Source organism: Podarcis raffonei, chromosome 13, assembly GCF_027172205.1.
Source record: "Podarcis raffonei isolate rPodRaf1 chromosome 13, rPodRaf1.pri, whole genome shotgun sequence".
Taxonomy (NCBI): Eukaryota; Metazoa; Chordata; class Lepidosauria; order Squamata; family Lacertidae; genus Podarcis; species Podarcis raffonei.
This window is the reverse complement of record NC_070614.1, coordinates 52,389,406-52,417,044: the sequence shown is the minus strand read 5'-3', so window position 1 is coordinate 52,417,044 and position 27,639 is coordinate 52,389,406. Positions and strand designations below refer to the sequence as shown.

At 47.6% G+C, this 27,639-nt stretch overlaps 2 protein-coding genes across 3 annotated transcripts in view; one reads left to right on the top strand and one right to left on the bottom strand.

Annotated features, from left to right (window-relative positions):
• The first annotated feature begins 1,198 nt into the window (after positions 1 to 1,198).
• YBX2 (Y-box binding protein 2) lies at positions 1,199 to 15,395 on the top strand. The gene is made up of 10 exons (XM_053360641.1): positions 1,199 to 1,488; positions 5,303 to 5,366; positions 7,596 to 7,629; positions 8,446 to 8,535; positions 8,628 to 8,921; positions 10,446 to 10,558; positions 11,573 to 11,747; positions 12,803 to 12,982; positions 13,942 to 14,034; positions 15,288 to 15,395. Exons 1-9 carry the CDS (start codon positions 1,320 to 1,322, stop codon positions 13,990 to 13,992), a joined length of 1,170 nt encoding a protein of 389 aa, XP_053216616.1. The 5' UTR covers positions 1,199 to 1,319; the 3' UTR covers positions 13,993 to 14,034; positions 15,288 to 15,395.
• A 5,392-nt stretch (positions 15,396 to 20,787) lies between these two features.
• SLC2A4 (solute carrier family 2 member 4) overlaps positions 20,788 to 27,639 on the bottom strand; it is a 48,081-nt gene continuing 41,229 nt past the window's right edge. For both annotated transcript variants that reach the window (XM_053360627.1, XM_053360626.1), the window contains exons 8-11: positions 27,466 to 27,570; positions 25,065 to 25,166; positions 23,486 to 23,689; positions 20,788 to 21,953 (exon numbers count right to left, since the gene is read on the bottom strand). In XM_053360627.1, coding sequence (XP_053216602.1) covers positions 21,750 to 21,953; positions 23,486 to 23,689; positions 25,065 to 25,166; positions 27,466 to 27,570 — 615 coding nt within the window. In that variant the 3' untranslated portion in view covers positions 20,788 to 21,749. The remainder of the gene's footprint in view (positions 21,954 to 23,485; positions 23,690 to 25,064; positions 25,167 to 27,465; positions 27,571 to 27,639) is intronic.

The window sequence follows — 27,639 nt, the reverse complement described above, 5'->3', positions numbered from 1 at the left end:
CTTCTCATGAGGTGGCCAAAGTCTTGGAGCCTCAGCTTCAGGATCTGTCCTTCCAGTGAGCACTCAGGGCTGATTTCCTTCAGAATGGAGAGGTTTGATCTTCTTGCAGTCCATGGGACTCTCAAGAGTCTCCTCCAGCACCAGAATTCAAAAGCATCCATTCTTCGGCGATCAGTCTTCTTTATGATCCAGCTTTCACTTAAATACATCACTACTGGGAAAACCATAACTTTAACCATACGGACCTTTGTTGGCAAGGTGATGTCTCTGCTTTTTAAGATGCTGTCTAGGTTTGTCATTGCTTTCCTCCCAAGAAACAGGAATCTTTTAATTTCGTGACTGCTGTCACCATCTGCAGTGATCATGGAGCCCAAGAAAGCAAAATCTCTCACTGCCTCCATTTCTTCCCTTCTATTTGCCAGGAGGTGATGGGACCAGAGGCCACGATCTTCGTTTTTTTGATGTTGAGCTTCAGACCATATTTTGCGCTCTCCTCTTTCACCCTCATTAAAAGGTTCTTTAATTCCTCCTCACTTTCTGCCATCAAGGTTGTGCCATCTGCATATCTGAGGTTGTTGATATGTCTTCCGGCAATCTTAATTCCAGCTTGGGATTCATCCAGCCCAGCCTTTCGCATGATGAACTCTGCATATAAGTTAAGTAAGCAGGGAGACAATATACAGCCCCGCAGCCGGTCTACTCGGAAGCAAATCCCGCCGATTTGCAGCGGAGGCTTTCCCCTCCAGCAAAAAAACTCCCCGCGGTGCAAAACTTTCGCAGGACCTTGATTAGGCTGATTACGCCCAGCAATTAATCGCCTCGCCATCCCAGCCGCGGGCGCTGGATTTCCTCTCTCTCCCGGCGTTGCATCGCGTCCTTCATCCCACTCCGGCCCCCACGTGGCCGCGGAGCACCTGAGCGGGACCCGGCCGTCCAATGGGAGCGAGAGGCGTGGGCGTGGCCGCGGGGCGTGGGCGTGCCTCTCCCCCGCACGCCCCGCCCCTGCCTTATCATCTCTCTATATATAAAAGGGGAGGGGGGTGGTCAGCGCGGCCGGTAGGCAGGTGCGAGGTGCTGATTGGCCGGAGGGCGCGCGGGCGTGCGAGCGAGCGGCGGCCGTTGCTGATTGGGCGTTGGGCGAGGGGCGAGGGTGTGTCGGCGGGCGCGAGGCGGGCAGCGGCAGAGGCAGGCGGGCGGGCGCGCGGTGAGGAGGAGGAGGGGGCGCTTCGGCGGCGGCCGCGGCGGGACCAACGGACGGGCAGGCGGACACCCAACAGGTGGAGGAGAAGGCGGCGGAGAGGCGGACGCAGCCGGCGGGGATGCTGAGCGAAGCTGTGGAGAGCGGAGGAGGCGGAGGAGGAGCCGTTACCGGCCCCGGGGAGAGCCCCGCGGGGGAGCCCGCGGCCGGCGTGGCCAAGCCCGCTCCGCCCGCGGCAGCTTTGCCCGCGGCACCCGCGGCGCGGAGCCAGGCGGCCAAGCGCGTCTTAGGTGAGGGGGCTGAGGAGGGAGGGCCGAGAGACCCTCTGAGGGAACCGTTTGCCCCGCCAGCACCTCAGGGAGGGGGAGGGGCCTGAGGGTGGGCGGGGCCAGCGCCCAGCTCTGGAGCGGGGGAGGGGCGCGGGGGGCGGGGCGCGGGGAGGGGGCGGGGCGTCATGGATACTGGGGGGGCGGGTCCCCCAAAAAGTTGGGGCGAAAAAACACTGGGCAAAGTTTGTGGCAGGAGCAGGTTTTTATGTTAAAAGTATTTGGTCAGGCTCTGAGGTGTGGGGAAGGGGTGTGGCTTAAGAGGTTGGGGGCGGGGCTAGTGGGGCAGGTGCCCAAGGGTTTTGTTGGGGGGGACCCCACTAACTTGGCAAAGTTTGTAGGAACACTTTTTTTAATGAAAAAAGTGCTTTAGAGAAGCTGGACTCTCAGGTGTGGGTAAGGGGTGTGGCTTGAGACATTGTGGGCGGGGTCACTTGGGCAGAGGCGGGGCTATGAGTCAGGGAGGTTGGGGCGAAAAAACACTTGGCAAAGTTTGTGGCAGGAGGAGGTTTTTATATGAAATGTTTATTTGGTCAGGCTCTGATGTGTGGGGAAGGGGTGTGGCTTAAGAGGTTGAGGGCGGGGTCAATTGTGGGCGGGGCTAGTGGGGCAGGTGCCCAAGGTTTTTTTTTTTGGGGGGACCCCACTAACTTGGCAAAGTTTCTAGTAGGAATGCTTTAGAGAAAAAAGTGCTTTAGAGAAGCTCGGACTCAGAGGTGTGGCTTGAGACATTGTGGGCGGGGCCACTTGGGCAGAGGCGGGGCTATGAGTCAGGGAGGTTGAAGGCTGGTCCCCATAAAGTTTGGGGCGAAAAAACACTTGGCAAAGGTTGTGGCAGGAGCAGGTGTTTTTTTACAAAGTGTTTATTTGGTCAGGCTCTGATGTGTGGGACAGGGGTGTGGCTTAAGAGGTTAGGGGCGGGGCTAGTGCCCAAGGGATCTTTTTTTGGGGGGGGGACCCCACTAACTTGGCAAAGTTTGTAGTAGAGCTTTAGAGAAAAAAGTGTTTTAGAGAAACTCTGGCTCTGAGGTGTGGGGCAGGGGTGTGGCTTAAGAGGTTGGGGCGGGGTCACTTGGGGGCGGGGCTAGTGGGGCAGGTGCCCAAGGGTTTTTTGGTGGGAGGGGAAACCGCAATAACTTTGCAAAGTTTGTAGGAACACTTTTTTAATGAAAAAAGTGCTTCAGAGAAGCTGGACTCTGAGGTGTGGGGCAGGGGGTGTGGCTTGAGGGATTGTGGGCGGGGTCACTTGGGCAGAGGCGGGGCTGTGAGTCAGGGAGGATGAAGGCTGGACCCCAAAAAGATAGTGGCAAAAAAACACTTGGCAAAGTTTATGGCAGGAGCAGTTTTTTATATTAAAAAAGTGCTGATTTGGTCAGGCTCTGATGTGTGGGACAGGGGTGTGGCTTAAGAGGTTGGGGGCGGGGCTAGTGGGACAGCGAAACCCACTAACTTGGCAAAGTTTGTAGGAACACTTCTTAAATCAAAAAAGTGCTTGAGAAGCTTAGGCTCCGAGGTGTGGGTCAGGGGTGTGGCTTGAGGGATTGTGGGCAGGGTCACTTGGGCAGAGGCGGGCCTGGGAGGGTGGGAGCCACGCCCCAAAAACTTTACAGCTTTTTTGGAGGGGGAACCAACTTGATAAAGTTTGCATTAGGAGCACTTTTTAAAATGAAAAGAGCTATATAGGTCAGGCTTTGAGGTAAGGGGCAGCGCTGTGGCAAAAACCACTAACTGCCCAAAATTTGTGATAGCAGCACTTTTTTAATTTAAAAAAAGCAAAGACTAAATTATAGCAGACCAGGCTTTCGAGGTCCTGAGAACAGGGAGAGTCTTAAGGGTCTGTGAGCAGAGTCATTTGGGTGCAGAGAGGCGGCTAGGCAGTGGGGGCCTCATTGTGGCTCATTTGACAAAAACACTAACTTGGCAAAGTTTACTTTGGGAGCCCTTTAAAACAAACTGACTGAGGTGTGGAGCAGGGGGGTAACTTAAGGGCTTGTGGGCGGGGCAGAAGGGCAAGGCACCAGAGAGGGTGGGGGCCATTCCCCCAAGAGATTGGGGCTTAATTGGCTAGATCCTTAATTGGCTAAATTTGTTGCTCTAGTTCAGCGGTTCCCAAACTTACAATAATAGTGCACCCCTTTTGAGAGTTTGTCTTACCAGCGTACTATTTCTTGGGCAGAAATAATTTGGGAAAAGTTTTAATTAATACCATTTTGTGTTTGAATCGCATTCTGCAGCTTTTTGCTTTTTTTTGCCCTGTACATTTTGAAACCCTTTTGAATACACAGGGGTATACATGTCACACTTTGGGATACATTTCTCTAGTCCCGGGAAATAGCTTTCCACGTACCCATGGGCGTAGCCAGGCTTTGTGGGGGGCGGGGCGGCGGAACTATCTGTGACACGATTGGTCAGCTAAGCGTTTTTTCCTCTTGCTTGGGGCGGGCAACTGCCCCCTGCGCCCGCTCCCCATTATGCCCATGCATGTGCCTGGTTCCTTTAAGAGGGAAAGGACCTCACCACACATGCCACCTTGAGCTCATTGAAAGTGGGATGTAAATGCAAGAGTTAATTAATTTTAATTAGAAGATATTAGGGTTTGAATCTGGCACTGGTGTGCAATGCATGTTGCCCATTGGTGAAGCTATGGCTCCTCCCTTGCTTTGACCCTTTTGGCTTGGAAATAGTTCAAACTCTGCCACCTCTCTCACATCCCCCAATCATAAAGAGATGCCTGAATGGTGTGCTGTAGCCTTTTACAGGATAAGCACTTATGTAGGTAGGATGCTCAGAAGTGTTCCTGATTTGGGGCTGGTGAGGGGGCGTGTCTAGGGTTCCATGGGAGAAATGGATATGGGGCTGTTTGCTTCAGAGTAAAGGTGTTATTTTTGCTTAAATTACCTGGCCTTATAGAGAGCTAAAACCTCCCATTAGTTTACTTTTATTGTTAAATCTCAGGGTGTCATACATGTTTCTTCCCCTCCTCATTTACAACAACCCTGTGAGGTAGGTTAGGTTGAGAGGCAGTGTCTGAACCAAGGTTACCCAATGAGCTTCATAGCTGGGGATTTTGAACCCTGGTTTCCCAGGTACTGGTCTGACACTCTAACCACTATGCCACATGGCTAGACCTCTGGCAGTTGAAACTGATGCAAATGAAGTTGGAGCCATGAGAATTCTGCCTCCTGAAAGTCTATTGAGGGACTTGACCACCAACTTAAAAGTGTGTATTGCTTCTTTAAAGCCTAGAGAAGCTGGGACTGTATATTGCCAAGCTAGGTGTCTACTAGATTGTTTTAAAACATTTCTGTGCCACCCTCTTTAAGCCACTCACAACCCCGCCCCAAGGTCATACAACAAAGAAGTATGTGATAACTGCGTAGTTGTAGTGGGTTGAAATAAAAATTAGCTAGCCTTAGGGGCAAATCTTGGGGCGCGGGTGGCGCTGTGGGTTAAAGCCTCAGTGCCTAGGACTTGCCGATCGAAAGGTCGGCGGTTCGAATCCCAGCGGCGGGGTGCGCTCCTGTCGCTCGGTCCCAGCGCCTGCCAACCTAGCAGGCCCGTACGGGCAGGGGTACCTTTACCTTTACCTAGGGGCAAATCTTAGCTTGTTTTGGAACGCCTGACCTGAACCCAAACTCTTAATGCTTGCAGAGTAGTATTGGGGTATGGAAGTGGCTTGGAGGTGTGCTTAGAAGGGAAAGATGTTTCACCAGGTGGGTGGAAGTGTATCTGCCTCTCAACATGTGAATTTTCTTTCTTTCCTGCCAACGACTTGCAGCCACCCAGGTACAGGGCACTGTGAAATGGTTCAACGTCCGCAATGGCTATGGATTTATAAACAGGTGAGCCTAGTTTACCTCCCCAAAGGCTTGGAAGATGCATGAAACTCTGGGGCCTTTTATTTTACATGCTTATGAATTTATAAATTTGATTTACGTTCCATGCTTCCTCCCTAAGGAGGAACAGGCTTGGTTGCAACAGACTCTTCATCTCTGGAGGTCAGAAGCAGCTGGAGTTCTCTCAACTCCTGATCAAAAAAATGCAAAACTTTGAGTTTTACAACCAAACTCTTAAGGAAGACAACTCTACAGTAGTTTAATCTATTGAAATTTATTGACTTAAATAATAAATTGACAATGATTACATAAAAAAAGAACCCGGTTGGATCAGACCAGTGGCCCATCTGGTCAGGCACCCCATTCTTCTAGATGCCTATCGGAAGGCTGCAAGCAGGACCTGAGTACAGTAGCATTCAAGAAAGTCCCCTTCAGTAGATTCCCACTACGGTGGCTGATGGTAAAAAAGGGAATGTAAAGGAGGCCAGGCTTGACTAGTAACAGGGCTGTCTTACCCATAGGCGCTAGGGGTGCAGGGTGCCGGGCTCTCAGGGGCCCCAGGCCACGAGTCTGGGGCCTGAGAGTTGAGTCCGGGGAAGAGCCCGTCCATTGGTCGGAGCGCCATGGCGGGCTCTTCTGCTGCAGGCGGCTCTGCGCTGCGAGTTTGGGGGTGACCGAGCCAGCGAGACGCTGAGGCGACTGGCCAGCTCCACCCTTCTGTGCGCCTGGGATTGGATCTTTACACCCCGGCACCATATATGCTTAAGAAAGCCCTGACTAGTAGCTATATCTTCAGTTTGCTTTGAATGTTGGCTGTGAATTGGCAAGGAAGAGAGCTGCACTTCAAGGAAATGAACTTTCTCTTAGGTGAACTGAGCCTGAAATTAAGCCTAGCGCCACAAAACAGAGCTGCTCCTCGGTTCCTAAATTTCTCTTAGAGAGCCTCTGAGTCACAAGAGCAAATACTAACCCATAAATTGTCAGCTGGTCTGCTCTTTTGCAGAAAAATTCTTGTGCCCCACCCAAGATAACTCTAGTGAAAGACTTGAGCATACCTGAGCAGGATTTCCAGTACATCCCTGTAGAACTAATGTACTGAAACACAAGAACTCCTTAACAGGTCTATCTATATCTGAATGCTCGGAAGATGCTTCCTTGGACCTTTGTGCATTTGATTGAATCCCCTTACAAATAGAACACTGTTTGCTCGTGTGTGATTTTAGAAATCTGGGCTGCTTGGTTGGACTACTAATCTGTCAGACGCCAGTGTGTGGCTTGGCTAATACAAACAGCTGATTAAGCCAACAAGCAGAGCTGTGACACTCCCAGCAAGCCAGCCAAGGACTTGGGATGTTTATCCATGCTGTGTGTTGGTACTATGATGCCCTCTTTGGGTGGCTGTATGTAAATGGAATTGGCTATGCTAGCAGAAAGCCACTGTTAATACTAATAGCATGGATTTCTTGTGAGGGTGATAGAGCAGAGAGCTAGAAGCTTTCAGATGGTGTGTGTGTGTGTGTGTGTGTGTGTGTGTGTGTGTGTGTGTGTGTAACAGCAGTGCTTAACTTAAATGAGACCTGTTGTCAGACTGGGAATTTCTGTATTCTGAATTTCAAACTTCTCATAATATACAGTAGAAACTTAATAGCTATCACATGCATCATCACCTGATCAGTTATGAAAACAAAATAAAGAAGTGTTCATGCGCACAAAAGCTCATACCAATAACAAACGTAGTTGGTCTCTAAGGTGCTACTGGAAGGAATATTTTTTTTTTGTTTCAACTACGGAAGACCAACACCTACCTGAAACTGATCAGTTATGGTTCTCCTTCTACGCTTGTGGAAAACAATGCCTGTGTCTCATTTCTCTCAGCTTCCTCAGACTAGGTTAGCTGGGCGCCTGTCCCAGTTGAAGAGGTACCAAGCAGGTATGGTGGTAGTGACCGTGACCATAGGCTGGTATAGGAGTAGACACGTTAAAGTTGTGTTGTGGGTGCTGGGCACATTACTCAAATTGCAGCAGGGTCAGGTGGGGTATTACCCCCCACAAGCCTTTTGTTACTTCCCTGCCTCCAAGCTGTGGGAGATGGAATCTGGCTAAAATTGGTAGAGGATTGCAGTACTCATACCTCCCCACTCCCTAATTTGAGCCCTCATTTGGCGTACATGAAATCCAGAACACTCACCCTCCCAGTATTCTGAGCTTTGTCTCCCTCTCCTTCCCTCTATACAGGAATGATACCAAGGAGGATGTGTTTGTGCACCAGGTAAGAAACACACTAAAGTTCATTATCTTTGCCCTCTTCTCTGTTATACTGTCGGCTTGTGTCTCAATCACAAGCTTGTTCCATGTGGTAAATAAGTCAGCAAACAGAAATCTGAATTATGGTGTTCTACTGGATTTCCTAGAGGAAATTTCCTAGATGTGGAAATCATTATCTGAATTAAAGAGACCCCCCTAAATCCTTCTCTTGACCTCTGATCAGATATCCATTAGATAGGCACTAAGCTTTAAGGATGCAAAGCTTGTATTACTAAACTGGATGGGTAACTTATTAAACAGATGTGCAACTCTTTTGTAGATTAGGAGCTCCTCTTTTAAGGTAGGCTAGCATTGTCATCCAGATAAAGCTTTAGAAGAACTTCAGTTGCTACAAGTTATTATTCCTGTAAACCTCAAGCAACATGGTTCTTCTTGGACTACTCTGTCTACGCACATGGTTTGGAGAATGTTCTGTTCTTAAAACTTGCATCAGTAGCCAAATAAGCCTGCATTCCTAATTGCTGGTCGTTATAAAAGAACATTGAAAAGAGCTATCTCCAATTGTTTGAGAGTTTAATTCAGTTAGCATATAGTTCCTGTGCATTGTCTGTAACGGTTTGATGGAAATAAGGTATTTGCTTTCTTCCCAACTTCTCAAGGAAGAGCGATGCTGCATCCCAGAAACTTGGTGTAGCCAAAATGGTTTGTTGTTGGTGCTTACAAAAGGGTTTAACTTGGGAATTGGTAGAAACTTGAGAATGTAGCATGAGTTACATCGCCTTCCCGAAAAGTTCATGTTGTCTTCTCTGTGCTTCACTAGACGGCAATTAAGAGGAACAACCCCCGTAAATTCCTCCGAAGTGTGGGAGACGGGGAAACGGTGGAGTTTGATGTTGTGGAAGGAGAGAAGGTAAGAGGACTGTGGCGCTAGCCTTCCAGCCGTTGAAGACTGCGATGGAAGAGTCTCTCTCCACTCCTTTTGTTCCTTGTTTTCTTTTGCAGGGGGCTGAGGCGGCCAATGTGACTGGTCCAGGCGGCGTTCCTGTGAAGGGCAGCCGCTATGCTCCCAACCGCCGCCGCTTTCGCAGGTTCATCCCCAGGCCCCGGCAGGCCCAACAGCCACAGGATGCCACCCGAACAGAAGGGGCCGCAGAGACGGTCAGCGAGGGGGAGAGGGCTGATGATGCTGTACAGCAGCGCCCCCGAAGGAGGCGCCCCCCACCATTTTTCTTCCGCCGGAGATTTGTGCGGGGGCCTAGGGCTCAAGCCCAGCAGCAGCAGGCCCAGCCAGCAGAAGTGAGTCCTCTGTGGGGCTGGAATTCGCTAGAGAACCTGCTGAGAGGTGGGAGAAGCAGAATATCTAGTCTTTTTCCAGCCATTGTGGGAGTAACACTTTGCGATCTCACTCACACACAAAACACAGCCCTACACATAAGTGAATTTGTATAGAATGTCATTGTGGCAAATGGCCTTCAGCACTGAGCCATGATCTTCTTTGGCGATCACTTGTAGCTGAGTAAGATAGTCTTCCCTGAACACACTCTTAACAGTGGCTGTGGAGGCCAATTCTGGTTCCACATGTCCTTCCACAGTTGGGATGTAGGTTTCCGGGTGGGAGTTGATCACGGTGAGGGTTTGCCAAGCGTGCCTTCCTCTTAGCACATTTCTCCCTTTCATCCTGAATTTGAGTGTCTTCAAAGTCCATGACACCTTTGGTAAAGGCTGTTCTCCAATTGGAGCGCTCGCTGGCTAGAGTTTCCCAGTTGTCAGTGTTTATAATAAAATAAAAGAAATAGATTTGGCTTGAGAGTCTTTGAACCTCTTTTGTTGACCACCAGCATTACACTTTCCATGTTTAAGTTTAGAATAGAGTAGTTGCTTTGGAAGACGATAATTAGACATCTGAACATGACCAGTCCAGTGAGGTTGATGTTGAAGAATCATTGCTTCGACACTGGTGGTCTTTGCTTCTTCCAGTACCCTGACATTAGTTCACCTGCCATCCTTTGCTGCAGGTGTATTGTACCAATGGTTCTAAGTGGCTCTTCTGGCCTTGGGGGTAAGAGCAGTTTGGGATAATACCCTGAGGAACTGAAGGCATTGTCAAAACAAAAAAAAATCCCCCCCCTTCCAGTAGCACCTTAAAGACCAACTAAGTTAGTTCTTGGTATGAGCTTTTGTGTGCATGCACACTTCTTCAGATACACTGAAACAGAAGTTGCCACATCCTTCTATATAGTGAGAAGGTGGGGAGGGGTATTACTCAGAAGGGTGGTGGGAATGGGTGATTGGCAGATAGCTGTGATGAGCCTGTTGACGACTCTTAACGACTGCAATAGGTCTTACGGGGAAAAAGCAAGGGGTGAGAAGGTGAAAAATGGCTTTGTCATGTATAATGAGATAAGAATCCGATGTCTTTGTTCAGACCAGGTCTCTCCATGGTTTTAAGTTTGGTAATGAGTTGCAATTCAGCAGCTTCTCTTTCCAGTCTATTTCTGAAATTCCTTTGTAGTAAAACAGCTACTTTGAGATCTTGTATAGAATGTCCTGGGAGATTGAAGTGTTCTCCTACTGGTTTCTCTGTCTTGTGATTCTTGATGTCCGATTTATGTCCGTTTATTCTTTAGAATAGAAGGATCTGGCAACTTCTGTTTCAGTGTATCTGAAGAAGTGTGCATGCACACGAAAGCTCATACCAAGAACTAACTTAGTTGGTCTTTAAGGTGCTACTGGAAGGAAAAAAAATTTTTTGTTTTGACTATGGCAGACCAACACGGCTACCTTTCTGTAACTGAAGGCATTGTGATATTTCTCCCTCAGGGCAGTGAAAGCACAGAACCCAAAGATGCCACCCAGCCTGAGGGAGATCAGCAACAGCAGATCCAGGCTGGTGAGAGAGCCCCAGCCCCTCGCTTCCGTCCCAGATACCGCAGGTAAAGCTGCAGGCAGCACCGTCATGTCTGTGACTTCAACCAGTAACACCAAGGCTGGTATTTCAGTTACAAACCATCTTTCCCTTCACAATATCCCCTTTGGGGACCTACATCCACATGATCAAAGCAAAGAGTAAGGTTATTTAGGCAGGTGTCCCTTGTGTGCTGTTCACATGTTTGATGTACAAGAGAACCTTCCCTACTCTTTAAGGAACAGCATAGTGTTTAAAGGAATAAGGGGAGTACAGTCGTACCTTGGAGGTCAAACGGAATCCATTCTGGAAGTCCGTTGCAAAATGTTTGGAAACCAAAGCTCCTGCAGCCAGTCAGAAGCCCTGTCGGACGTTCAGCTTCCAGAAATAGTTCGCAAACCAGAACAGTTTGCGGCATTCAGGAGCCAAAACTTTTGAGAACTAAGCTGTTCGAAAACCAAGGTACGGCTGTATATGGCAGCTCCTCTGCTTTTCCAGGATGGAAACGACAGCTCTCTGCAAGGTGCATTTTTGAAAGGGATGGGAAAGGGTCTACTCTGCTAATATCTCATAAACAGTTTCAAGAGGAGATGCATATCCTGCTTTGAAATCTGCAGCCTCTTCCAGTTGCTTTTCTCCCCCACCTTCCATTTGAGGAGCTACTGTTTACAAGGAGTTTTCTATTTAAGTTCTTAAGCCATGTTGCTAAATAACCTCCTGCTTCCTTTCAGCCACTAAGTCTTTCTTCAATGTTTTCATTATATTCTTTATATCCTGCCCTTTGTCCCAGAAGGGAGAATGGGGTGTCTAACAACTTAAAACAATACATTAATCATAAAAAACTTTTAAACCACAAACTGATCTTCGTCAACAAAAGCAACAGCAGGTAATACAGCCCTGAGACCAAGCATACTCCAAAGACCTGAACGCAAAGGTGAGTTTTCAAATTATGCCTGAGCATAGCCAGAGTGAGGGGCGACCTGATTTCATCTGGGAGGAGGCGGCTGCATAAGCAGAGTGTGACTATCCTTTGCTTTTCCAGACCTTTCCGCCCCCGTCCACCGCAGCAGCCCACCACTGAGGGAGGAGATGGGGAGACAAAGGCGGCACAAGCCCCAGCGGACGGCATCCGCCCTGAGCCCCAGCGCCAGCGCAACCGACCTTACTTCCAGCGCAGGCGCCAGCAAACAGCTGCCGCCCGCCAGACTGCAACTGAGGTGAGATCCAGGGGCTACTGATTGATCCTACTGATGGATAGGATGGGATCTCTGGCCTCTTCTTCCGTCTCAGTCACTTTGGAAGCTCTAGAACACGGCCTTGTTTAGTGCATTTGTTAAAAGTTCAATGGCTGAGATAGATGGGAAGCCTTATCTATTTATTTTTGTATTTCTTTACTACATTTTTTCTTTGTTTCAGAGAGTTAGCAACTCCCAAAGCAGCTCACATCAGTTAAAAATAAAGGCATCCCCTGGTGAAACATAATCTAAAGAGATTTTCCTTTTTTCTTTTTTCCTTTTTGGAATAATAAAATATGTTGCAACTTAAAAAAATAAATAATAATCTAAAGAGAGTGGGTTCTTTATCTTAACCCAAGTGTTCATCAAATGCTCTGAACAGGAGGAACCTTGCTCACCAAAGCTCTCTAGATAAGTCTGCAACCATTGGCTTAAAAGATGTACAAAGCAATGTGTTCTGTACACTGTAAACATAGGTTAATCTTCTTAAAGCAGTGGGATTTGAAACTGGCTAGTTATAGTCTTCTCTCCTAAATGGAAGTAGAAGTAATTTGAAAAGAGGTGAAATATAGCCAGTGCTTACTTGCAAATTTGTTTGTCCCAACTGCGGGATATTATAAAGCAGAGAGGCAAAACGAATCTCCTTCACTTCCAACTCCCTCTCTTTTTCCTTTTTTACTGGGGTGGGGAGCTGCCCCTGTCATCTGCTTTATTTATACCCACGGCTCCTATGCTCAACCCTCGCAATAAATTTAAACAAGGCAAACAGGGTTCTGCCTGCTGACGTGGCAAAGCTGCCTCGTTTTTTCTCAGTATCCAAATCTCCCATTCACTGTTCAGAAGGGCTGTGTGATGGGCAAGATCCTGTGCCTTACTTTTACATAGGTGAGGGGCATCCATAAACTGAGCTAGGTTTCTGTAGATCCTGAGGAACTGCGCACTCTGCATGTGCATTTAACTACCAAACATAAAAATGGCCTGCGTGTCAATGCCAATCTCTATTCAGAAACCTAACCCTGCTTTTTTTCCTGCCTAAGGCTACCACAGCTACCAAAGAGCAGCCTGCTCCAAGCTCTGCTGCTGCTGGTGGAGACACCCCTGCCACTAGCACACCTGCGATGGCTCAGGAAGCAGTGGTGGAAGCCAGCAAGCCTGCTTCCCCAGCCCAGGAGAGTCCCTCCCAGCCGCTGCCGGAGATCCAGCAACAGCTTGTGGATGTAAGTAGATGCTGGCAGTGAAACGCCCTTAGTTCCCTTAAAGTCCTCCATTCCCAGGACAAATTCACAGAAGCAAGCAAGCCCTATTCTAACCAGAGATGTTCCTGGACGGGATGCCGGGAGTTGCAGTCCTACGGCATGTGGGGAGGGGGCACAGGTTTTGCCTCTCCGTGTTGTAAACCAAGGTGCATGAATTCTGGTTAATGCAGGCTGCATCTTCTGTCAGTACAGTGGTACGTCTGGTTACGTACTTAATTCGTTCCGGGGGTCCATTCTTAACCTGAAACTGTTCTTAACCTGAAGCACCACTTTAGCTAATGGGGCCTCCTGCTGCTGCCGTGCCACCACCACACGATTTCTGTTCTTATCCTGAAGCAAAGTTCTTAACCCGAGGTACTATTTCTGGGTTAGCGAAGTCTGTAACCTGAAGCGTATGTAACCCAAGGTACCACTGTATATGGAACCCAAAATGCTATGCTGCATATGGCTAAGACCATGGGTAGGCAAACTAAGGCCTCGGGGCCGGATCCGGCCCAATCGCCTTCTAAATCTGGCCTGCGGATGGTCCAGGAATCAGCATGTTTCTACATGAGTAGAATGTGTCCTTTTATTTAAAATGCATCTCTGGGTTATTTGTGGGGGCTGCCTGGTGTTTTTACATGAGTAGAATGTGTGCTTTTATTTAAAATGCATCTCTGGGTTATTTGTGGGGCATAGGGATTCATTTTAAATTTTTTCAAAATACAGTCCGGTCCCCCACAAAGTCTGAGGGACAGTGGACCGGCCCCCCGCTGAAAAACTTTGCTGACCCCTGGCTAAGAGCCATTATTATGTCTTTCTGGCACTCTGTCATGTTTTCCTTTGCCACACGGTGTCCTCCGTGAGTTAACTTCAGAGAAGCAAAGTTAATAGTACAGAAAGGGACAGGCTTGTCAGCAGGGCTATTTTTTTCTTTGCAGATCTCAACACCTGAGCCTGGGGGAGAGCTGGCCCCAGCCCTACTGGCGTGATGAACCTGCACACGGTGAGGGGATGCCAAGAGCTGTGATCTGGTAAGGACGCCTGGGCAGGAATGCTAAAACTGAACAGAGATATTGTTGATTTATTACATTTGTTTTGTGCCTTGCGATGAACCCAGGCAGTGCATAAGGGGTCTCCCCTCCCCATTTTATCCTCACAGCAACCCTGTGAGGTGGGTTAGCCAGAGGAATTGGCTCGAACCCTGCTAATAGCTGGATGAGACCTAAAAGGTTAGCAGTCTGCTAAGGTTTCCAAATTTGATGCACTTGTGTGCCTTACATCTGCTAGGAAACAGTCTGAATGGAAACTTCTAAATCCCTGAAGCAAGCTAGCTTTTCTTCCCCTTCCTTTGGGTTCCACTGCTGTTGTCATAGCGCTTCATTGGGCATATGATTTCAGAAGTGAAGAATAAGTAAAGATGGCAAGATGTGCTGGGCCCCATCTCTGGTTTTCGGCCTCTTCTGAAAGGGAGCTTTTTAGCATTTAAGAGCTGCATGGCAAAGGAATAAGTCACACCTCCTGAATTAATTCTAAGTTCTCAAAGGCACAAGAGGATGCTTTGAGAGGCTTGAGGGGTTATCTCTGAGAAGAGGGATTAAACCTTCTTGCTGAAAATTCAGACTGACTTTTGTTTCTCACCATAAACTACAATTTTCAAGGTTTTATTGTGGGAAACATTTATGCTTGAAACTTGCATTCCTGCATTGGCTCTCAGTACGTTTCCAAGCACAATTTAAAGTGTTGGTGCAGACCTTTAAAGCCATAAACGGCCTTGGTCCAGTAGACCTGAAGGAGCATCTCCACCCCCATTGTTCAGCCCGGACACTGAGGTCCAGCGCCGAGGGCCTTCTGGCGGTTCCCTCATTGTGAGAAGCAAAGCTACAGGGAACCAGGCAGAGGGCCTTCTCGGTGGTGGCACCCACACTGTGGAACGCCCTCCCACCAGATGTCAAAGAGAAAAACAACTACCTGACATTCAGAAGACATCTTAAGGCAGCCCTGTTCAGGGAAGTTTTTAATGTGTGACATCTTAGTGTATTTTTGATCTTTGTGGAAGCCGCCCAGAGTGGCTGGGGAAGCCCAGCCAGATGGGCAGGGTACAAATAAAATTATTATTATTATGCCCCCATAACTTCTGTACTTCTGCTAGAGCTTGGTATTTACCTTATGGGAATAGCAGCCCTATGTCCTATTCTGCAAATGCATCCCCACAACTTCTGCTCCCTGAAGGTTGCTGCTTCCAGCTTCTCTTTCTGCCTCTGACCACATCTTTCCCCCTCCACAGGTGTCCTCAATGTGCCTACAACCCAAGTTACCTCATCCTGCACTTGAAGAGACCCCAAACTTCACCAATACCCCCTTTGCTGCTGTTGAAGCCCTGAATGTGAAAAAAAAATTAGTAAACCCGAGGGGGGGAGTTTGACCAAAAAGATAACTCGCTTTGCTTTAAAAACCTTCTGAGGGGTTTGTCTTCCCTCTTCCCACAGCTTTGCCAGTTTGAGAAAAATAAACTGGCTGTTGAATCTTCAGTTACTTTTTTCTCCCCCATTGTTGAAGAACACCCTGTGTGAACCATTGTGTGCAGTTTGGGCGTCAGTAAAAAGAAAAATTGCACAGACTTTGTGTCCCTTGTGTTTTCTTCTCCCCCCCCCCACAAGGAAATAAATGTTGCCTTAAGGTGCTGCTTTGTCCTTTACCCCACAGCTCTTGGTTTTTGCATATGTGGAGGATCTTGATCTTAAGGAATCCGAAGACCTACCCCATGATACTTAAAAATAACTTGGAGGAAGTGGAGAATAGTTCCTGGCAGCAAGTGTTGCTGCTTGCTTAGTACTATGCAGAGGGGCCGCAACTGACATTTGGATGGATAGAAGTCAGAGATTCTCCAGGAGTAGGGAGAATGCCATAGGGAACACCAGCCCCACACTAGGCTGCTTTTTAAAAAGAGGCTTCTAAAATATTAGAAAGGTGGCACCTAACTTCCTCAAGTGCAGACAGTAATGTAGTGGTTATTGTAGTAGCAGGACTCTCCGTCAGCCTATAAAAGGAATTTACATTTCCTTAACTTACTGCTTCCCAAGGGAGTGTTTTTGCAGAAAGGAAGTTGCTGTTTCTGCTAATGTGGTGAGCAGGAAAGCATCAGACCTAAGTAACCACTGGTAGCGTCAAAAATCATTGTCCTGGAGCGAAGCCCAAGTCCGGTGTGTTTCACCACGGTTGCTAACAAACCACTGGGTCCAAAACATATCCTACCCCAGAGTTCTAGAAGAACTGAAATGTGAAATTTATGGTTTTCCACCAAATACGTAACTTGTCTCTTTAAGTTTGGTGTTGGAACCTGAAAACAGGAAAGTGATCACTGTAACACAAGTGAGTTTTTTTTAACAAAAGGGAGCCCAGCATATTACAGGCCACTTTGCTTAATGTGTGTTCTGGGAAACTTAATGTATGTTTTGATTAAAGTTGAAATTTTCAAGGAAACAGAAGTCTTGCTGAAAAAGAATCGGCATCACTTCTGCAAAGGGAAGTCCTGTCTAGCCTGGTGTCATTAATGGACATTACTATCTTAGGTTCATTAATTTCGGTGGTTTTCCTCTGAGGAGGACTTGGCTGAATGCCACCTGTTGTGTACTTGTCAAAAGCTTTTTGGGAGTCCAAAAGACTTCTCACCAAATTTCACGGCCATGGGATCGGATAACAGGTCCTCTTAAAGTAGGAGTAGAATTAAATGGGCAGTTCTGCCCATGGAGGGCTGTAAGAAGTGGGGTGCCCCAAGGATCTGAATTTGGATTTATGCTTTTTAACATTCATAGATCTGGAGTTTAGAGGTCAGCAGTATCCAATGCAAATAAATCAAAGCCGAAAAAATGAAAAAGGGATTGTGAAGTGCTTCAAAAGGATCTCTAAACTGGGTGGGTAGGCATTAAAATGTGGCTCAATTTAAACTATTTTTAAATTTAGTATGCGTCACTTTGAGACAGTTGTTTAGAAAGCAATTAATAAATTGATTATGATAATAAAAGTAATGCAAATTGGGGCAAAAAGGAATTCAGCTTCAGATATACACAAAGCAAGCTCTATGTTAAGGAGCACTATGCAAAAGATCAAAAATAAAACTGCCAATATTGTAATTCCTTAAATCTACGGTGTGGTAATGCTTGGAACACTCCGTACAGTTGTAGTCTCTGCATCTCAGAAACAGCATTGTGGAAGGAACTGGAAAGGCTGGAACATTTGGGGCTTTTAATTTGGAAAAGTGAGCAAGAGTTGACCTGATAAGAGATGTAAAAAATTATGTATGGCTTGGGGAAAGTGAAAAGTTTGTCTCCTTTTCCAGAACCCAAGGAACCGGAATGTTGGGACAGGCAAAAGGAACTACTGTTTTCCAACAGTGCATAGATAAAACCACAAATCGATAGTGTGAGCACAGTTGGATGGCTTTAAAAGGGAATTAAGACAAAATCATGGAAGACAGGGCTATTGGTGTCTACTAGCTGTGATGGCTAGATGTTCTCATTAGGGTCTACTTCTGAATACCAGTTCTTGAGGACAGGAGTGCTATTGCATTTGGGACCTGTTTGCATGCTTCCCAGAAGCAGCTGATTGCTCATCGTGGGAACAGAATACTAGATTTCATGGGTCTTTGGTCTGATCCACTCCTAAGTTCTTATGTCATTGTCAACACCTTGAATATCCCACTGGACATGCCCACATCATACGCCTCAACATGGCATTTTGCACTTCCAGCATCTACCAGTAATAAATAATGCCTTCCTATAAAGATATTGTAGAGTCCAATATAACTGAAACATCATTTGTTTGCTGGGATAATCTCAATTTTAAGTCCCTGGGAAGGAGCCACTTAGCTTAGGAGTGGAGGGTGCTGTATGCATGCAGGAAGTCTTGGGGTAAAAGACATGGGAGCTGCCGTTAATTCAAGTAGACACCGCTAGAGTACATGGGCCGGTGACATAGCTTAAGCCAAAACAACCCCGTATCTTCATGTACTGTAAAGGCCCAGCAAAATTAAGCAGCCTCAGTTGCTCTCTCTTTGGCAAAAACTGACTTTTTGCGGGTGGGAGAGTACAGCCAGTTTCTTTGCTCATATGCAAAAATACGTCCAGCAATGGGCTTGAGCATGGGTAGGCAAACTGAGGCCCAGGGGCCGGATCCGGCCCAATCGCCTTCTAAATCTGGCCCACGGATGGTCCGGGAATCGGTGTGTTTTTACAATGTGTGCTTTTATATAAAATGCATCTCTGGGTTATTTGTGGGGCATAGGAATTCGTTCATTCCCCCCCCCCGCTAAATATAGTCTGGCCCCCCACAAGGTCTGAAGGACAGTGGACCGGCCCCCTGCTGAAAAAGTATGCTGACCCCTGGGCTTGAGCAAAAAGGGAGTTGTGCAACATAGGGCCAAATACTCCTTGAAAGTTGAACAGGTCACAGTGATCAAGTGATCAATCACCGAAGAAGCTTGTGGCATTGTTAACCTTTCCAGAAAAGCAGGGGCAGTTGGAAGGCCCGTATCTCTAGCTACTGAGTGCTAGGATTCAGACTTTGGAGAAGGAAAATATTAAGAAGTAGCGGCGCAGACTCAACTCCCCTATTATCTGTGTGGCATTTTGAACTATCCTGTTCCTTTTACTTTTTGGAACAGATTGCTTATGCATTAAATATTTAGAACTGGAGAGAACGAATGTAAAGCAAGCAACAGCCGTATAAGAGTCTATTCTTTATATACAAATATTTTTTTCTTGGAAATACAAACATTAACATGCGCACGCACACACAAACATGCCTGTAATCTCGAGAGTCTCTTCCTCTGATTAAATACACAGAAAACAGAATCCTTTGCACAGTCCCGAGGGAAACCCTTTTTACAAAGTGGGCGTCCCTTTTTTCCCTTTCTTGCTTCCATTTAGTATTTTGAGTGCTGGGTGGCTAACGTAGCCTATGGAGTGATGCAGTCCGTTTGCTCTTGTTTTAAAAGCCCACCTTTAATAGAAAAGTCCTAGCCCTCTTGGGGATTAAGTGCCATGGTAAAAAGTGCTGAAGAATCAGTGCAAAGCTCAAACCACTAGAAAGTTCACTACACGTGTTCAAGTCTGGATTTGTAAGATGGTGTGGACTCCGATGGCACAGCTTCACAGGACCTGTTCTACAACATTAAAATCCCTTTATAATTTCCATCGCTCCCAGCCAGGAAACCCTGTGTTCCCACGCTCAGCGTGTTTTCAAAGATGTCCTTGCGAGGCTTAGGGTGAAAACCACCAATGGTTTCAAACCAGTTTGGCAATACTTGAAAACGACTGGGTTATCCAGGTTCCCTGCGGTTTAATACTTGCCATTTACGATTAATGCCAAACGATATAAATACATATCCTTGCAGCTGTTCTGCCTAGAAGAGAACTTGTTATTTCACCTTCCCAAATATTGCCCTTGGGGTAGGGTGTGGGGTTGGGCTTCGTAACTGGTGAGGCCAGGACATTTTTCCAGCTGGAACTCAGTTCCGGCACCTCTCAGGTGAGTGCTATTGCCATTTTAAGACAGTGGACATGTACACCAGCCTTTCTCAACCTGGTGCCCTTCGGATAATTTAAGACTTCCCACCAGCTCAGGTTGCAATGGACCAAGAGGCCTTCCTGGTTTTCTCTCCCCTGTTTTTGTTTTGCAAGCGAATTACTGTTTCGCCTTCCAGAAAACCAAGCTATACGTTTGGAATCAAACTGATAACATTTATCAGTTGGCAATAATAGAGGATGAACTCACCTAAGATTGAGTGTTTTTTTTAAAAAATGTGACCATTAATTTGTAAGCAAGCCACACAGAAATAAAGGAAGGGGGAATCCTTGCCACAGATTCTCTTCTTCACATGGGAAGCCTTTTTGAACTGCTATGGACCATCCATAGAGCCCTATAAACCACAGGGTTCTATGCGCTGTCCATGCGCTCTCGAGAGCAACAGGCTTCCATGATGGGACTGTCACCATCTTCTCACTGCTTCCTCATAATCTGCTCTCGAAGGTTTGCGGGACCCTCTGGAGTAGATGGAGGGAGGCGAAATCTTGTTGCACACGAGGAAGTCCACTCACGTAACTTTAGATTCTGCCCATAGTGAGACCTCTTGGTTTATTCATGGCGCATGGCGGTTTGCATTTCTCTGCGCCGAAACGCTAACCAAAGTAACCAGGAGACCAGGCAGCGCTGCCAAAGAAAACTCAACACCGCTAGAAAACTTAATTCCCGGGGTGTTCTGGGGGGAAGCGATTGCTGTGACATCCTCCGCAAGCGGCCTTGCCGGTGGTTTAATATTCCTCATAAGAGGGAGTTCTAGAAGTGCAGAATAAGCTGTTGGGGGCATCCGCCGAGATGGCCTTGACATTCAAAGCTGGAGAATGGGTGACGCATCCTCCTCTCTGCACCTACTCTTAGGCCACAGTCACGCTATACAACGTTGAAAGCACAGCTGATACCAATTTAAACAGTCATGGCTGCCCCCAAAGGATCCTGGGAGCTGTAGTTTGTAACGGATGCTGAGCGTCGTTAGGAGACCCCGCTAGTCCCTGTCCTGGAACTACAATTCCCAGAGTCCTCCATGAAGAGGAACTGATTGTTAAACCACTCTGGGAATGGACCTGGGGTTTTTTTTCCAATGATTCGGCACCATTAGAAAACTACAGTTCCCATAACCAACACTGATTAAAGCACATGGGGTCTGTGCCCTTACTTCCCGTTCTGAGCTATATTCTGACCCCCCCTGCCCTACTTCACTGTGCCAAAGGAGTGTTTAGGCAACACACATGGTGGTTGCTAAACACGGCCAGGGCAGCCATTGTTGCTGTTGCTAGGCAACCACGGTGCAGGCGAAAATGGTTTTTTGGGGGGGCTTGAGACCCCAGCAACGTCACTACTGACCATATCACCTCTCCATGAGCATTCAAGGATGGTTTTCTTCATACCCACCCTCCAGTTCTTCATTTCTAGAAGGAGATGGGCCAGCCCTGGGGCCTAAAAGCCCTGACCCCTCCCCACACCCCAAAACGGGGTGATGGGAGAGGCCTGAGCGTGGCTCCTTAGGGTGTGAGCGGGAAAGAACTCAGCACATGTTCTGGGGCACTCTTTTCTCAGCTGCTTGTGCAAGTCAGGGCTGAGCCCTGGCTCGATGCGGAAATGGAGTCAACATATAAATAACCCGAAAATCGGTGGGAAGATTAATTTAGTCGCTGTCCGAAGAATTATTACTTCCACCCCACCGTCCACCGTCCCTTTTTCAAATTCAGCCTCTGCCTTTGAACTTTGCTTTTGGGGAGAATGCGGTTCCTGGATCTCGACAGCACGTCAGCCTCCTGTCCGCTCTCAGTGCAAATCCCCCACGATCCTTTATTTACAGAATCGGAACTCGTGGCTCCTGGCTCGACGCCACGAGCTTCTTGTTCTCCGAAACAAAGAAAGTGGGGCGACGGGTCTGTGTCCCCCACGCCCCACAATGCCCACCCTGCTTTTTATTAATGTTTTTCCTTTCTTTCTTAAAAAAAAAGAAATTAAAAACACATCCAGGCTAAAAACTGACCTAATGAAATCAAAGAAAAAAATAGGGTTCAACTCTGACCACGCGCCAGTAAGGCTTGTGGCACCATTAAAGTGCTAGGCAGATCCTGGTACCTCTTGCCAGCTACCCTGAACACCACGGTCCACATTTGCCGTGCCTTTTGGGCGCTAGGGTTCGCCGCCTGCCCAAACCCTATCATTCATGGGCGTCCGGGCTCAGTTCGTCCAGTTCCGTGTACGGCTTGATCTCTCGTTCTAGCAAAGATGGCGTCCGTCGGAATGTAGCGGCGATCTGGTCAAAGGTGCGGCCTCGCGTCTCGGGAACCTTGATGTACGTGAAGATCAAGAACACAAAGAGAAGGGCTGCGAAGATGAGGAAGACGTACGAGTGGAGAGCTCCCTGCAAGGAGGAGGAAGAGAAGAGTGTGAGAAACTGTAGCCCTGCCAGGTCTCGCACTGCGCAGGACCTCAAGAGCTCCACAGCTTAGGGGCCGCCACAGAGAAGGCCCTGTTCTTGTACGTGTCACCCCCTGAGCCTCCGAGGACGGGGAAACCACCCTGACTTAAGAATTCTAAGGTCTCAAATATAAAATAAATGTTTATAAATGTACAAGGCAAACACATACATAAGTATATAAACCATGTGTTTGAAATAATAATAATAATAATAATAATAATAATAATAATAATAATATAGTAATAATTTATTATTTATACCCCACCCATCTGGCTGGGTTTCCTCAGCCACTCTGGGTGGCTTCCAACAGAACACTAAAATACAATAACCTATTAAACATTAAAAGCTTCCTTAAACAGGGCTGCCTTCAGATGTCTTCTTAAAGTCAGATAGTTGTTTATCTCCTTGACATCTGATGGGAGGGCGTTCCACAGGGCGGGCATCACTACCGAGAAGGCCCTCTGCCTGGTTCCCTGTAACTTGGCTTCTCGCAGTGAGGAAACAGCTAGAAGGCCCTCGGAGCTGGACCTCAGTGTCCGGGCAGAACGATAGGGGTGGAGACGCTCCTTCAGGTATACAGGACCGAGGCCGTTTAGGGCTTTCAAGGTCAGCACCAACACTTTGAATTGTGCTCGGAAACATACTGGGAGCCAATGTAGATCTTTCAAGACCGGTGTTATGTGGTCTCGGCGGCCGCTCCCAGTCCCCAGTCTAGCTGCCGCATTCTGGATTAGTTGTAGTTTCCGGGTCACCTTCAAAGGTAGCCCCACATAGAGCACATTGCAGTAGTTCAAGCGGGAGGTAACCAGAGCATGCACCACTCTGGCGAGACAGTCCGCAGGCAGATAGGGTTTCATCCTGCGTACCAGATGGAGCTGACAGACAGCTGCCTTGGACACAGAACTGACCTGCACCTCCATGGACAGCTGTGAGTCCAGAATGACTCCCAGGCTGCACACCTGGTCCTTCGGGGGCACAGTTGCCCCATTCAGGACCAGGGAGTCTCCACACCTGCCCGCCTCCTGTCCCCCAAAAATAGCACTTCTGTCTTGTCAGGATTCCACCCCAATCTGTTAGCTGCCATCCATCCTCCAACCGCCTCCAGACACTCACACAGGACCTTCACCGCCTTCACTGGTTCCGATTTGAAAGAGAGGTAGAGCTGGGTCTCATCCGCATACTGATGAACACCCAGCCCAAACCCCCTGATGATCTCTCTCAGCGGCTGCATGTAGATGTTGAAAAGCATGGGGGAGAGGACGGAACCCCGAGGCACCCCAGAAGTGAGAGTGAAGATCCTCTGAATTCTGGGTGTCACATTCCTTTCCATTTGATGCCCGGCTCTGCTTTCAGGCACCAGGCAACGTGCAATCCTGCTCACGAACACAGGGGGTTGGACTAGATGACCCCTGGGGGTACCCAAAAAACCCTCTACAGTTCTATGATTCTGAGGCAGGCTAGCGGCTGAAACTCACCTCGATCGAGGGGAAACTCATCCCAATGATGAAGTTGCAAGTCCAGTTGGCGAAGCCGGCGACGGCCATTGCAGCCGGGCGGGGACCTTGGCTGAAGAGCTCCGCCACAATGAACCAGGGTATTGGCCCCGGGCCAATCTCAAAGAACGCCACAAAGCCAAAGGTGGCCACCATGCTGAGGTAGCTCATTGCCGGCACACGGTCCTGCGGTGCGTGGAGAGAAACGGGAGGCGCTGCGTCAACCCTCTCGCGAGCAAATGTGCCGTATACATACGTAAAATATTCTACTTTAAAACTAGGAAGATGAAATCAAGGGCAAAAGCCAGGGATACCCTCTCCGCCCTAGTATCTTGCCTTTTATGTCCAAGGCATATGCGAGCGGTGCCAGATTTACGTATAAGCTAAACAAGCTATAAGGGACGCGGGCGGCGCTGTGGGTTAAACCACAGAGCCTAGGACTTGCCGATCAGAAGGTCGGCGGTTCGAATCCCCGCAGCGACGGGGTGAGCTCCCGTCGTTCGGTCCCTGCTCCTGCCAACCTAGCAGCTCAAAAGCACGTCAAAGTGCAAGTAGATAAAGAGGTACCGCTCCGGCGGGAAGGTAAACGGCGTTTCTGTGCACTGCCCTGGCTCGCCAGAAGCGGCTTAGTCCTGCTGGCCACATGACCCGGAAGCTGTACGCCGGCTCCCTCGGCCAGTAAAGCGAGATGAGCGCCGCAACCCCAGAGTCGGCCACAACTGGACCTAACGGTCAGGGCTCCCTTTACCTTTGAACAAGCTATAGCTTAGGCCCCCACTCTCTTGGGGGCCCCCAAAAAATGTAAAGGAAAACAACAACCTGGATGTACATTTCCAGAATATAAGATAAAAAAACAAATAAAATGAAACCTACAAACAGCAACAGTGTTTTGTGTTGTGTAGGCTCCTAGATGTCAGTCATGAGCCCCGCCTGCTCCCTAAAATATCACTGGTTTGCTCCTTTCTATATATAGGATGCCTACATTCTGCATGGACTGGTTGTAGCAATTACTTTGATAAAATACATATTTTGCTATGTGCAAATGGCTTTAGATACCTATTAGGTCCATAAATTACCATATAGTAGGGTTACCAGATTTTTTTCAATGAATCTGGGGAGACTTTTCAACTTCAATGGATTTTGTATGGGGACTGATTTGTAAATCCAGGGACTGTCTGCTAACCTTATCATATAGCATATATCCAGCACAAAAACAATGACAATTTCTTGTTGACAAAGGACAGCTTGACATCTAAAGGGCCCCATGACCTTCAGTAGCTTAGAGCCTCATCAAACCTAAATCCGGCCCTGTATGCGAGAGCTGAAACGATGACCCACAGATGAAATAGCCCCAACAGAAGATGAGTCAAATCTACATTGGATAGGCCTAGGGCACCCTGGTGCTCGCCAGCTGTTTTGGACTACAAATCCCATCATCCAGAGCCAGCGCAATGCTGGCTCTGGATGATGGGATTTGTAGTCCAAAGTAGCTGGAGGGTGCCAGCCGGATGAAGGCTGTCCTAGGCCGACGAAGGGCTATGTCCTCTGCCCAGTTACTCACCGTCAAACCCTGGGCCACCGTCATAAGGATGGCACACACGGCCATTCCTGCCAATCCCAGCATATGCAAGGTCCGCCGGCCGGCTCGCTCCACCAGGAACACCTGGGGCAGAGAGAGAAAAGATGAAGACGGTTGTGAGAAAGAGGTGGAGAGAAGAACTACCGACGAAAGAAGAATGGAGGATGAAAATGATGGACTATGCAGAGTTAGATAAATTAACAGGAAGGATTCGAAGCCTGCGGGACCAGAGGTTCTCAGAAGACTGGAGTAAATTTACGAACTATTTGAGAAGCAATTGTGATGAACAGATTACGCTAGTAGGATTGCAAGAAGTTTTGTAAGGTGAATTATTTGAAATACTGCAAGAAAGATAATGAGGAGAATTATTAGTTAAGGATAATTAAATGTAATATAATAATAATAATAATAATAATAGTAATTTTTATTTATACCCCGCCCTCCCCAGCCAAGGCTGGGCTCAGGGCAGCTAATAAGCAATAATAAAAACAAGTTGAATGAATACAACTTAAAAACAAAATTAAAATACAATATTGAAACATTAAAATATTAAAATGTAGCTTCATCGCAGTAGGAGAAGGGAAAAGAAAAAAGAAAGAGGGGGAGGGAATCAAATTGGCTCCAAGCCAAAGGCCAGGCGGAACAACTCTGTCTTACAGGCGCTGCGGAAAGAAATCAGAAATTATCAGAAATATAGAAATTAAGAAATGCATAATAAGCGATAGAGAACAGAAAATCATCAGAGGTGTTGATGGAAGTCTAAAAACATTGTATAAGACGAGAAGTTATGTTGTATGACTGTTGGAACTGATGTGTTAAAAAATTAATTAAAATGTAAAAAAAGAGAGAGAGAAAGAGGTGGAGAAGAGAAACAATTAAAAAAGGAAAGAGCAGTTCAGGCAGTCAAAGGCCTTGCAGATCAGGAGGCAATTCTTCCAGAGATCGGCGGACTCCAAATCGCAACAGGCAGCATGGCCCAATGGTCAGGAATGATGGGAGCTGTAGTCCAGCAGGCAACATCTGGGAGACAACCACATTGGTCCAAACTCGCAGCCTTTCTCAACCTGTGGGTCCTAGGGGGGCTAGGGGGGCGACTGGCCTGATGGAGGGGAATTCCTTTTATGTTCCCAATGCACTGTTATTGCTATTATTAGGTAAAGGTAAAGGGACCCCAACCGTTGGGTACAGTTACGAACGACTCTGGGGTTGCGGCGCTCATCTCGCTTTATTGGCCGAGGGAGCTGGCGTTTGTCCGTAGACAGCTTCCAGGTCATGTAGCCAGCATGATCAAGCCGCTTCTGGCGAAACAGAGCAGCGCACGGAAACGCCATTTACCTCCCCGCCGGAGTGGTACCTATTTATCTACTTGCGCTTTGACTGCTTTTGAATTGCTAGGTTGGCAGGAGCAGGGACCGAGCAACGGGAGCTCACCCCGTCGCGGGGATTCGAATCGCTGACCTTCTGATCGGCAAGTCCTAGACTCTGTGGTTTAACCCACAGCGCCACCGCATCCCTATTGCTATTATTAAGGTAAAGGTAAAGGTACCCCTGCCCGTACGGGCCAGTCTTGACAGACTCTGGGGTTGTGCGCCCATCTCACTTAAGAGGCCAGGGGCCAGCGCTGTCCGGAGACACTTCCGGGTCACGTGGCCAGCGTGACAAAGCTGCATCTGGCGAGCCAGCGCAGCACACGGAACGCCGTTTACCTTCCCGCTAGTAAGCGGTCCCTATTTATCTACTTGCACCTGGGGGTGCTTTCGAACTGCTAGGTTGGCAGGCGCTGGGACCGAGCAACGGGTTATTGCTATTATTACCTTTTATTAAGTGCGTATAAAGATTGGCCGGGCAAAAATGACTGCATCTATCAGGGTTCTGCTCCAATCAAAAATTCTATATAGAATGGGAATGCATAGGGGAATACATGAAGAAATATGGTGTTAAAGCAGAACTCTTAATTGGCAATTGTTAAGCGTGTAAGGACAAAAGAAGTAATTATAATTTAACAGTTTTCATGCTATTCTATTTTATTAAAGCAACTAGAAAAAATATTGTGATGGGAAGATCTCACGCGGTTGAAGGGAAGCAGTGGGAGGAGGGGAGGGTTAGGCTGAATTTGGGAAATAAAATAAGATATGGGACAGCAAAGGATATAATAGATTCTTATAGAATAGTAATATATTGTAACCAGAATAGAAGTTCCAAAGGGGAAGTAAATGTATTTTTAGTATTTTCATTATTGTAATAGTATTATTTCTTATCGGTAGAAAGCAATGTTAATTTAGGCTTCTTCGTTTTGCTGTCTGTATAATTTTTGTAAGTCAATAAAATAAAAATTATAATAAAACATTTGCCAGGCACGGATACAGCGGCAGGGGGTTCTTACCGAAACGATGGTGAACACCGTGTTCACGGCGCCAGCCCCGATGGTGGCGAAGATGGGTTTGTCCAAGCCGGCCTTTTTGAAGATGTCCGTTGAGTAATAGAATATCTAAGAGGACAGAGAGAGAGCGGTCAAATGACAGTGTCCCCCAGCAGGGCTGGCCCAAGACATCTTGCC